The 12,308-nt window shown below is 42.5% G+C and overlaps 1 protein-coding gene across 27 annotated transcripts in view; it reads right to left on the bottom strand.

Annotated features, from left to right (window-relative positions):
- The window catches only part of camk2d1 (calcium/calmodulin-dependent protein kinase (CaM kinase) II delta 1), a 74,596-nt gene extending 70,644 nt beyond the window's left edge, over positions 1-3,952 (bottom strand). For all 27 annotated transcript variants that reach the window (XM_076725148.1, XM_076725153.1, XM_076725158.1 and 24 more), the window contains exons 1-2: positions 3,585-3,952; positions 1,180-1,274 (exon numbers count right to left, since the gene is read on the bottom strand). In XM_076725148.1, the coding sequence (XP_076581263.1) occupies positions 1,180-1,274; positions 3,585-3,646 (157 nt within the window). In that variant the 5' untranslated portion in view covers positions 3,647-3,952. The remainder of the gene's footprint in view (positions 1-1,179; positions 1,275-3,584) is intronic.
- Between the last annotated feature and the right edge of the window lie 8,356 nt (positions 3,953-12,308).

The following is a 12,308-nucleotide window of genomic DNA, read 5'->3' as shown; positions in this document are numbered from 1 at the left end:
TCAGCGAAGGCTTTCAGCCAAAGCAATCAGAGAGTGGGATGAATCATGGACGCCCCTTCTATAAACATCTGCCCTCGTCTCTGCTCTCCCTTCTTTCATCCCTCATGTTCTCCCCTCATCTCTGGAGTTAACGATTAGAGCCGCTAACCACATGCTTTCTCATTCAAGCTCTCAGTCTTTCACCATATGGGAGGACTGACTATCAGTGAACACAGATACTGCATCACTGAGCCATCAAAAAAGCAAAACGGACATTCTCCTCTTTCTTCTTTGGTTTTAGTTCATTGATGGTCGTTTGCACTGCTCCATTTTGCTTTTCTTCATGCAGCTGATGCTGTGAGGAAAGCCCCTGCTTCCCTCATGAGACACTACATCTGCTGCTGCTGCACAGTCGCTCACCACCACCGTGTGCCTTTTCAAGCTCATCTCCTTTAGTTTGTGTGTTTATGTGTTCTGCACTATCCCACCAGCCCATTAAGGCTTCGAGCAGGGATCAATCAGCGGCGCAACGGCCAGATCGCGGAAGCCTCGGCCCACGCCGCTCTGATAATGATGCGGAGAACGAAAAAAAAAGGTGAGGAGAGGAAAAGAAAGGAATGCATGCCTCCGCTTCCTGGACAAACTCTCCATTACAGGAGCAAGCACAAAAAAAGGTCACCGGGTGGGGAGAACAAGAGATGAGCTTTTTCTCTACTCTGCCACCGTGCTGCCTTCACTGGCTTGTGTTTCAATACGAAAGACAGAGCTGTGAGTCATGTACAGCTCATCACAAATCAGAGGCTGCGGCTGATATCACAGAATGAGTCAGAAAAGGGGTTGCTGGGTTCCTTCACGACAGCGCCACTTTGATGAATGGACTTGCAAAAATGAGAAGCAGTGGAAAGTGTGAAAGTGAATTCAGAGCTGGAGGAGTAAGACGGGGTAAGCACGGCCGGTACCATTTGAACCCTGACCTCCTGCTAGTACAGACATGACTGGGAGAGGAAGGCGTGAGAAGACACGTACAGTTAAAATAAAACAGGAAGTTGGTTTGAGGGGGTGGAAAAAGGAAGTTTTAAGAGATGCTGTCTCAGAGCGACCTCCTGTCACAGCCTCACGCCTCTACCCGGCAGAGTTAACACAGTGAAGACATACAGCATGACGACAGCGTTACAGCCACACTGCAGGACATGTACTCACCCCTGGCAGACAACTTCTTGGTATTGATTATTTTGGCGGCGTACTCCTGTCCTGTGGAAATCTTCATGCACCGTCTCACCACAGAGAAAGCACCCCTGCAGGAGGGTTAGAGATCAGTCACTCTATGCCAACAAGTGGAACCACAGATGAACAGCTTTATCAAGCACTGAACAGACACACAGAATTGTGAATTATTGGTTTACAAGAGCGACCTTATACCATCCTCAAAGACTCCTGTAATTGTTGGTTTACTGTACGGATCGTTATACTCTTTGTACTACTTTGTCTGCTTTTTCTGCCTCCTTACATTTTATTACTGATTTTTAGGCATTTGCTGCACTTAACTGGGGCTCTATAACCACAACACGGTTCAATTACAGCTCGATAGCTGCATTCGTTTTAATCACTTTGTGTCTTCTCTGCTGTGAGCTGCGTGTTTCCAAAAGGTTTCTTCATCGCTTAATTTAACCTCAGTGGCTTAAGCCTCAGCTGTTACAGTGTTAGTGTTGGGTGACTTGACAACATACACCACGAGACCACAGAGATTTGTCATTTGATCAAATTTTCAAACATCAGCTGACCCAGAGCTGATGCTAAGCGTTCTGCAAATGACCGGGATTGGCCGTTGGAATATTCAGGCGTTCTTCAAATTCAACATGAACTAATTCATTCAGGATTTTGCATCTTCTCTCCATGCCTGTGTGGATTTTCTCGGAGTTCGCTGGTTTCCTCCCACAGACCAAAGACATGCAGGGTTGACTTGCGATGCTAGATTGCTTGTAGGTGTGAATCTAAGTGTGAATGGTCATCCGTCTGTGTGTGTGTGTGTCAGTCCTGTGATTAACTGCTGACCTGAATCAATGAATGAATGGAGGACTCGAGTCAGGGTCTGTTTCCAGAGACCAATTTTGAAAGCATTCCCAAAGCATTCTCACTGGGAAAGTTGTCCCTAAGGGAGATGTCAATCAAACAGTCTGTGCACGCCCATAAAATCCTGAGAAGAGGTCTAATCAGGCACCGGAAGAACTGTGACACTGATTTGCTTTGTAAAAGTGCTCTACAAATTTGTTATTGATTACTTTACTTTGACAATCAAGTCACAGAAGAACATTCTTAAACTAAAAATGGCGTAATCGTCAGGGTATACCTCTCCTCCTGAAGACTCTGATCACCTTTGCTTGCACATCCTGTTCCTAAAGGCTCACTTAAAATAGGTGCTCATTCTAAAAATATGCAGCTGGATGCTCAGAATCTAAATGACTGTGTGCATAATTGCATTACAAGTGTTTTCCTTTGAGATGCCCTCAGAAGCCTCCAGATGAAGTCTTTCCATCGATTATTTACTACCCAAACTTCCAAGCCTATTTTTAGCAACACTCCTGAAGACAGAGTGAAGCAATAATTGATGTAATAGCTGCTATTTAGTCAATGTGATGACTGATGCTGTCATGCTATGTCAGCCTAAGCAACCCCCTCTGATTTTTTTATTTTTAATATAATTATCTGCTGAGTTTTTGATTGATCTTTGTTGTTCACGATAAAAACAAATTCCGTGATTTAATCTGCATAAAACGTGCAGTCACTGTGGAAGAAGCTAAATTGCTCTTTGTTTGAATGTGCTGTTGTGTGTGGACCACGAACACACCACGGAGGAATTTCAACCTTTCGCATATATGAGGAAAAGGGGGGGGCGGAAACAGCCCAAAAGACTGAGAAACACACTGCATTTCTTCTAAACATAATATTGCCGTCTGGTTTAAGGTGAGCTTCAGTTCACTGCAGCTCGTTGGGAGCGACACAGGTGTCAGGTCCCGCGCTGACTTGCGCCGCTGACAACACTGCCACCAAATTCCATTCAAATTACTGCTTGTTTTTACACGTCTGACACGTCGCCAGCGGCACACGCCCGCTGAAGCACGGTTTAAAATTAATAACGAATTATCATTTCACACTTGTGTATTCGGCATGCATTCTAAGGCACTCAGAGGTGTTTCTTTTGGAAAAAAGGAAGTTTTCAAGTGGCACGCAAGGCATTACAAGGACATTGTTCCTCCATAATACAGGCTGATGGGCGTGAACGAGCGGGGGAAACCGATTCGAAAAGTTGAGATAAACATGACAGCATGACAAGTATTAAACATAAGACCTCGGGGTTAAAGAAAAAGTCTTCCTATTTTTTCATGCTCTTGCTCTTAGCGAATAACAAAGGCACAAGAAAAACTAAACATTTTTGAATGGGGGTTCGCGTGACGCCCTGCCCACACGCGCCAATTGAACGTATTAAGGTAGGACCAGGTATACGGAGGTCTCTCGCGGGGGTTTCGGTCGCCGATAATAAAAGCACACAGGACAACGAAGCTTCACTTTGACAAACACGAAATACTTCTACAATGAGGAAAACTTACTTTCCCAGCTCCTCGTACAGCTGGTACTCATCAGTGAACCTGGTGCAGGTCGTTGAAGCCATGTTAAGGTGAGCAGAGACCAACTTGGGAAACTGAAAGCCTCAGTCGCTTAAATACTCTCCACAAATCCTTTGCTCTGTGTCCCAGAGTGCCACTTGTCACCTTTTCCGAGGACAAAGTGAAAGCAAACTGGACTTGAATTAATGAGTAATGTCTCCCGAATGCGGTGCTGGGCGTCGCTCCTCCCGGCTCCCGTTGGCAGATCCCGGTTCCTCCTGGAATTGACAGGGACGTCGCGACCTGCTGTTGTGTTTGTCTCAGCACTGACACTTGGATTAGTTGACCGCAGTCAAGACAGAGTTAATGTAGATTACCACTCATCCGGTGATTGAATTTCAAAATAAAACTCCAATTAACGCGCATTTTAATTGGCTTGCGCTCACGTAAATGCAGTTGTACATGGGATGTGTTTTAAGGGAAAACACGAACTGTTCAAAATACTTCAAACGCAATTGCTAGTCCTGTTTTTCTATAATTTAAAACTCAGGTAACATTATTTATGTATTTTAGATATGCTATTTCCTCTTCTATGCATTCTATTTTTACCGGCTTTGCCATGATATAACGCAGTTATTTTTGTTTTAAGATCATTTTGCAAAAATTAAAATGTATCTGGCCCTTCTGACACAAAGAAAAATGATGTTTTTGTGAAAGGTCTTAAATTTAGCGAATTGAAGATTTGGAGATAGATTTGTTTTTCCACATTGACCTGGAAATTCTAAGAATATTTATCAATAGGAAATATTTTTGTTTTTCCATACCATTGTTCTATGGTCATGAACTTCTAAGGGCTGATATGCAACTATTAGAATGTGATATTTTCATTTGTGAAGACGGACCTTGCACTTGTACACCACAACATATATTTTAACATTCAAATTTTGTTTCCTTTTGTTTTTAATCCTATAATTTACCTGCCAATTGACCACTGGATGTGTTACCAAACACTTTTTCCCAAAAAGTAACAAAAATTGTATTCTTTGTTTTATTTTGGAGACATACATAACATAACATCCTGTTTTTTTTTGTTATGCGGTGTCTGGCTTGATAAAACTGATTTTCCTCTCAGCGTTTCCTTGTTAAAAATGCTACGCAAGACCGCCATCTAGCGGCAGAAGGGATGACCTGCTACTATATATCCCCTTTGGAGAATATGAACAACAAATATAAAACACAAATAAGACAAATAACAAATAAGACTCCAGAAAAACAATAATATCACAGAACATGAACAGCATGTTTCTTCTCAGGCATTGACAGTAAATTCAACAAGAAGTTTTCCCATCTTGATTTTGCCTGAAGTGTTTCCTCGCTTACCGCTTTCGACAAAATCTTGTCCATCTTTTTATGTTTTGCTCCGGTATTTGGACTAATCTCGCTGGCATCACAGCTCTCTCTCTCTCTCTTTTTTTTTTTTTTGCCTATTATATCCGCATCATTCACATTCATTAGTAGTACATATTTGGACACATCACCTGTGTCTGTTCAGCAGTGGTGGAAGAAATCCTCAGATCCAGTACAGCAATGTAGAAGTCCTGCAGTCCAAATCTTATTCAAGTAAACTTAATCAGTCAATCTGCTCTTAAAGTAATCAAGTATTAGTTATTGTGATGATGTTTTAGATTGGCAATACAGACACAGACATAGCAGATGCAGCTTTTTATGAGGGATTTTTTGTATCATATTCTGTATTATTATCCCATACTTACTCATTTATTTTATTTATTTACTTATTTTTGCATCAGGAGAGCTGCGTATTTGATTTTGACAGAGGCTTTTTATGCTGGAGGCCATTCCTGATCCAACCCTTGCCGTTGGGACTGGGAACAAGGAAGGCACTGGCTTGTGCGTCCCCTGGTTGTGGAGCAACCCTGGCTTCAGTGTCTTGCCCAAGGACACATGATGGGAGGAGTTGGGAATTTAATTCCAATCCTCTGATCAGTAGATGATGCGCTCTACCTCCTGAGCCACCTCAGCCACCTCATCATATATATATATATATATATATATATATATATATATATATATATATATATATATATATATATATATATATATATTTACTTCATATATACCTCAACGTTGTACTTAAATACAGTGCTTGAGTAACAGTGTTGATCACTTTCCAACACTGCTGTTCAAAGACACTGTGTGGCGTCAGATGTGCACGTTCTCCTCCTCGATCTCTCTCGTGGTTGAGGGCCTTTGATCTCTCTGGTGTGATAGATGTTTGCTCCAGATGTTTCAGCTACAAGCACAACTTATCTAAGTCCTTCTTCATCCATCAGTATAGATAAGTCAAGATTGAACTTTGAAGCTCTGCTGATGACACCTTCAGTTTTACCTGAATAATGGGACGCACATGCTCAGATGGAGACCTTGAAGGCAACGCAGTAGTTCACTGTACTGTACTGTATTAGGTCACACTTTACCAGGACATCATTGGCTAATCAAAGTAATCAGGTCGTGGTATTTCTAGAGCTGCTTTCATTTTTGATGCCCTTTGGCAAACACACTAAAGCAGTTTGATTAAGCATGCAAGCATCTTTAAAAGTACAATTTTAAAAATCCAAGAAATCCAAAATCTTCCTAATACAGAACAAGGTCCAAAATTGTGTGATGAGGTGATCAGGTTCACCTTGCGCACCTATACTGGTAACTGGATCTCCAGTAATCCCCATTTAGCCTATAGGGATAATCTGATGGACTGTAATCCACCAGCAACAGTGAATGGTGTTGTTAAAAAAAAAGGAAAGAAAAAACTGCATCCTGTTGATGGAGTATTATGTTTTTTATTTGTTTTTCAAATAACATTTAACATCAGCGCTGAAGCACTCAGGGAGATGAGAGTCACGATCACCTCTCGCTGAGCTGAAACACCTTTTCTCTGTGCATCTCTGCATGTTGCTCTAGAGAAAACAAACTAAGCTGTCTATAGCTATCTGCATCAGCACCATCGCCATGACGATGAGCTATTTATAGAGGAGAAGCGAGTCCGAGGCATGGAATCTCCTGCCCTCTGCTGCCCCCTGCTGACAAGACATGGCCATAGACATCCGTAGATGTTCTCTGTAGATCATGTTTTTTTCTGTTTTGTTGTTAGATGATGGGATTTCCTGAACAAATTCAAAGATAATGTTTAGCCTCAGTTCTCAGTTTCCATATAAAACATTTTTGACATGTTTTGAGTCACAACTTTAGTGTCTACAGTGAGTGAGGGCATGCAGACACTGATGAATTCAGGTTGATTCTGCCATGTTTGGTGAAGACTGCAGACCAAGGCTGGATTAGAAAACAAGGAAGGCAAGCAGCTGCCCTGAGGTCCCAGGGCTTCCTGCCTCCCAAGGGCCCCACATTCATGTTTTTCAGCTGCTTTTGATGAATAAAGTTTACATTTGCTTTGAAACATGCGTATGCATTATTACCCGCCTCATCTACTGTACCAAAATGTATCTGATTCATAAATTTGTGTTGAATAAAATTATTGCAAACTGAGTCAATTGTCACTCATTTTTATCCCGGGACCCCTGTAGTGGTCTTTATTCATTTACTTTCTTTTTTTTTTTTTTTCTAAAGGCTGTCTATAAAACATCCAGCGTTGGTACAGATGTGAAGAGCAAAATGCTGACTTTGGATCTGTGTAAAACAACCCAAACGGCACACTTACACTTCTTGGGTCCAATATCAGAGGACGTGTTCGGTTCAGTGTCCACAGATGAAACGTCTGTGCATGCTTTCAGTAACAACTGCATTAGCAACAATTTAAGTCGACAACAGGAAGAGGGCGCTGTTCTTCCAGTTTAGGTTGAACTAAAGCTCTGTAGCGCTGGCAGATGATGAAAAGAGAGAAAACCTAGTGGAAAGAAAAAGGCATCCAGTATGTCTGCCTTCCTTTGTACAAGGCAAAGATGGCAGAGGAGGGCAGGAATCACAGCCTCAGACAGCTGAGATGATGAAGCCACGAAGAGTCCCCACCGTCACGCCGCCTGTCATCACAGAGTCACCTGAACCTCCATCTGTGGACACTGAAGGCGACAGAGGACGAGAAGGTTGTGTCCTCCGCTCTGTGGGTGGGAGGCCTTGGATTGGTCCAAACCTTACTGACCTGCTCAGACTTACAGGATCATCCAGTTTCTAAGCTGTGAATGACTTTTCATTCACATGTATCACATATCACATCACATGTGGTCCATTTTCTTGTCTTAAATTTACAGATTCGCTTCATTTACATGCTTTATTTCTAAGCCATGGTTTGCAGTGATGTTAGGTTTACATGGGCAGTACAAACTGGGCTAAAACATGCAGAACCACTGCAGGAAAATGTAGAAATAAAGGGGAAAAAAAAGATTGAACTAATCCAAACTTAAGGACAATTACAGTGTATAATAACTAATATACACTTTACACACCACAAGCATCATTTACATGCTTTTTCAGAAATGACACTGTTATAGTACATATTAACTCCACTAATGCAGTGCGATGAGTGACACTTTGGCAACATAAACTTTCCCTCCTTCACAGGTGGCCTCACATTACAGAGTGTCGTGAAACACACCGTGGCATCAGATTTTTGAAGACAGAGGTTTATATTGTACCGTACGGCGGTACATTTTCCCTCACTTAGTGTTGGCGTGAGCTGCAGACAGCATGTGGAGTTCACATAAAGAGACGATCCAACCTTCCCATCTGGTGGTGGGAGAGGCATGGAGAGGAGGTCAGTGTGAAGACCCAGGAGGCTGGAGGAGAGTCAGCTTTTACTGCTGCAGTAAAACTCTTCTCACACATACTGCAGTTATATAACACGCAGCTACAGCTTGACACATATGGGATTGTGAAGGCCAATAACGCAGCGGTATTGATGATTTTTTTTTTTTTTATGAGGCACAATGTGTTGCTTCCACACCCTGGGTTTGTTTTTAAAGAAGGACTTTTAGACTGAAGCTGCTGCTAATCTCTGTGTGGTATATGCTTTATGTACATGTGGGTCTTTAAAGCTCCCCTCCCAGATATGGCTACCAAAATCTTTGGATTTAATATACTTCATTTGAACTGAGGTCTTATTTTCATACTTCTGGCCAACACTATGATACCGTCAGCTGAACGTGTTTCTTGCCATGTTGATGTATCTGCATTCAAGATCCAAGTTGTCAAAAAAAAAGGGGAGGGAATTATCCTTAAGTCATTTGAAAATGATGATGTTAATCCTCAGAATTTCCCAGAACAACACAGGATCTGTAGCATTTTGTTGCCATCAACCTTATATCACCAGTTTTGCTGATTTCCATCGTTTCAGATGCCAAAAAAAAATCCATCTTGTCATGCTCCCTGTTTGCTAAGATGATAAAAAGCTGACAGTTCTGATGGCATGTTAAGACCAGCTGCATATTCTTATGAGTTACATCCATATTGGATGATTCACCACCTCACAATTTTACTTCTGATGCCAGTAACCAGAGTCAATACAAGAGGCAGACTGTAAGGGTTTGAAGGTCGGGCAGCGCTGGTTTTCATGCAGTGTCACAAAAACCTACAATTATTGTTGACATTTTTATTAACAGTAACCACAATCTCCCCCAGCCTTAAAGGTACCATGGGTAAGAGATGCTGCTTTTCCACGCCGGGGATGACCGGCCTCTCTCTCGCTGCTCTCTTATCGGCACCATTTTCCCTGCCATCAAACTGACCTAGACAATATATTCAATGTTTGACCTCATCAGCTTCATTGATTTTTGTAAATACAGGCTTATTCTGAATTTTGAGGCCTGCAACATGTTTCAAACAAGTTGGGACAGGAGCATTAAATGTGAATGCAATTTAAGAACCAATGTTATTAATGACAGTCCACATCGTCTGTGTTAATAAATACACATGATGCATTAGAGTAACCAAGAACCTCTGTAGCATTGATCAGTTCTGCAATCTAGAATCAATTAAACTGCATCACATGAAACACACAGTTACATTTAGACACACTAACACACCTTCTACATTCCTCCAGGGGGAAATGAATGGAAAGGTGGTCCTGAGGCTGCAGTCATGACATCATTAAAACTACAGTCCAATATTGTCCAGCCTTCCATTGTCTTTGATTTCCCTCACACACCCCGGCATGTGACAGGTGGAGAGGTTTAAAGTCTAGCAGCTGAAATATATCCAGTCTTTTTCTCCATTACTGGCAGAGAAGAAGAAGAAGAAGGAGGAGGAGGAGGAGGTTTACAGAGGACTGGGATTCTGCCAGCGCAGCAAACAGCTGAGTCGTCTGGCACAATGCCACATGGGAGGAATCAGGAGGAGGCGATCGCTGTTCTCTTATCGTGCCTGACCTCCCTCCACTTACAGTAAGGACCCTCCTCCTTCTCTTCCTCTTACTTCATACTCCGTTTGCTTTATTCCATTGTCTTTTGTCATTTTTGTGTTTCACAAAGTTTCTCTGCACTTTTCTTAAACGTCATTTGAACACCTACAAGATTTTGTGGCGTCACAACCGTGCAGCCAAACATGGTCTAACATGCAGCTTATACAAGCGCGATGTGGACATGTGAAGCCTCCAGGTCACGGACACTGAGAGTGGACATTTCAGTGAAGTAGGAAACATCTTGTGCCCAATTTTGGTAACCACTGTATGAATAAACCTGATTATAATTGCCATCCAAATGGCATTCTGACTGTACTGTGTATTGTTCTCTTCTTCCTTGTGCTGTGTGTGCGCTTCTCTCTGTGTTTCTTTTAATTGTAGAGTCTATTGAAAAAGTTTACGCATCAATCAATCACGCCACGACATGACCCACAGTTCAAAGCAGGTTGAAGAGGAGGTGAAGGTCCAGCTGTGGTACGTCAACTCCAACTGGATCTGACACACTGGCCTCCACGTTCCCCCCGGGCAGACGTGCGGAGGTGAGGGGGAGGGAGGACGGGCTCCGTTTCTTACTCAGCCCTTCCTCTGCGGATCTGGCAGACAAGTTTTTCTTCCAGCTGATGCTATGAAGCTAAATTCAAACACGAAGAAATACGAGCAGTGAGATGATCAGACGGGCTGTTAACCCCAAGGTTAACCACGCTTGTTGGAACGGTGGGAAATGATGGCGAGCAGAAAAATGATTACCCAAACTGTCATAAACATCCTCCAGACTTTACAGAACCACTTCATCCTTTTGGAAAATATGTTCTTTCTCAATGTGAAATGAGGAGATTGATATCATTCTCATGGCTGTGCGTAACGCTCAGTGCCAGAGTCCAGATGTGTTAGCCTAGCTTAGCACGGAGACTGGTGTCAATTAAACAAATGAGATTGTTTTGAGAGAATCAGAGTATTTCTTCAGTTTCAGGACGAGGCTGCCAGTCTGCTAATGACATCATCTTAACGCCGAGGGTGCCCAACACCTCATTTGGATCACACCATTGAAGGATTAAATCAAAGTAATAACAAAACAGGAAGTTTGGACATTCAGTACCCTAGAATCCACTCAGCAGGTGGTGCATGAGATCATTTTTGTCTTAATCAAACAAGGATGCGATTGTGTGTATTTGGATAACGAGGAGATGAGCTGAACATTACATCAGCTGTTAATTAGTGAGGAAGACCGTGTTCTCTCGTCAGTCAGTGTGGGAAACTGCTATGTTTCTGATTGGCCTGGTCTGTCATTGCTATGGATGTGGCTGGAGTCCTGACTCGGATCAATACTCATTGTGGGAACGCAACTTCAAATGAATGCTAATGTTGCTCCAGCATGGCAACTCGATGTAACCATGTCACAAGATGGTAATGTTGTACATGAAGTTGTAGGTGAGATAGGCGGACTCTGTTTTTGTCTGTTTAAGCAGACACTGCTGCCGGTTAGTGTTCTCCCTCAAATTACTAACGCAACTCATATTTGGTTAGTGTCACCTTTCTAATATGTTAGTGCTAGCTTTGCAGACTTTCTCTCCTGTCCTGTCAGTGGCCAAGATTTCCCAGATGGATTAAAAAAATTGACTGAGATCTTTGCCATACAAAACACATTTAGGCCTGATCTGCAAATAACCATAATCTATAAATAACAGAATAACAAGTTAGTGCCTGGTCTATCAGTGGAGGTGGTGTGCCTTTTATATGTTGAATAAAAGCATTGAGATGTATGGCTAATGTGGTTTAACTTTGAGAAACACTAATATTATCACAGGTGCTTGAATAAAGGCATGCTCTCTCCAGCTGTCTGTTATTTATAATTATCATTATACTGAAGGGGTAAAATGACTTTGACAGTGATGTATTAATGTTTTCAAGTGTTACATACAACACGTTTAAAGTATGCAACGTGGACAAAAATCATGCTCCTGTTGCGAACATGTTGAGCGATGTGGCGGCACATTTTGGCTGCAGCACAGCACAGATGATCCTCTGCAGCTGACTGATTCTGAGTGAGGAGACTGGAGGGGAAAGGTGTTGTGCTCTGCGGTAGAGATCGGGAGGAAGAGTGATGGAAAGAAGAAGCTTTTTCAGAGGTGGAGGTGGTGGCAAGTGGACCATAAGCCTGGGGGATAACTACCACTGAGAGAGGGATGACGCTGCGTGTGGAACATCAAGGCCTTCCTTTTAACACAGCTGCTGTACCACAAAACACTCCCCACAGGTCTGAACTTGAGCAAAACTTGCAGAGGACCTCCGCTGAGCGAAGCAGGGAG

Source organism: Chaetodon auriga, chromosome 24 (genome assembly GCF_051107435.1).
Source record: "Chaetodon auriga isolate fChaAug3 chromosome 24, fChaAug3.hap1, whole genome shotgun sequence".
NCBI lineage: Eukaryota > Metazoa > Chordata > Actinopteri > Chaetodontiformes > Chaetodontidae > Chaetodon > Chaetodon auriga.
Note: the sequence above shows the minus strand (reverse complement) of the source record. Positions and strands in the feature narration are given on the sequence as shown.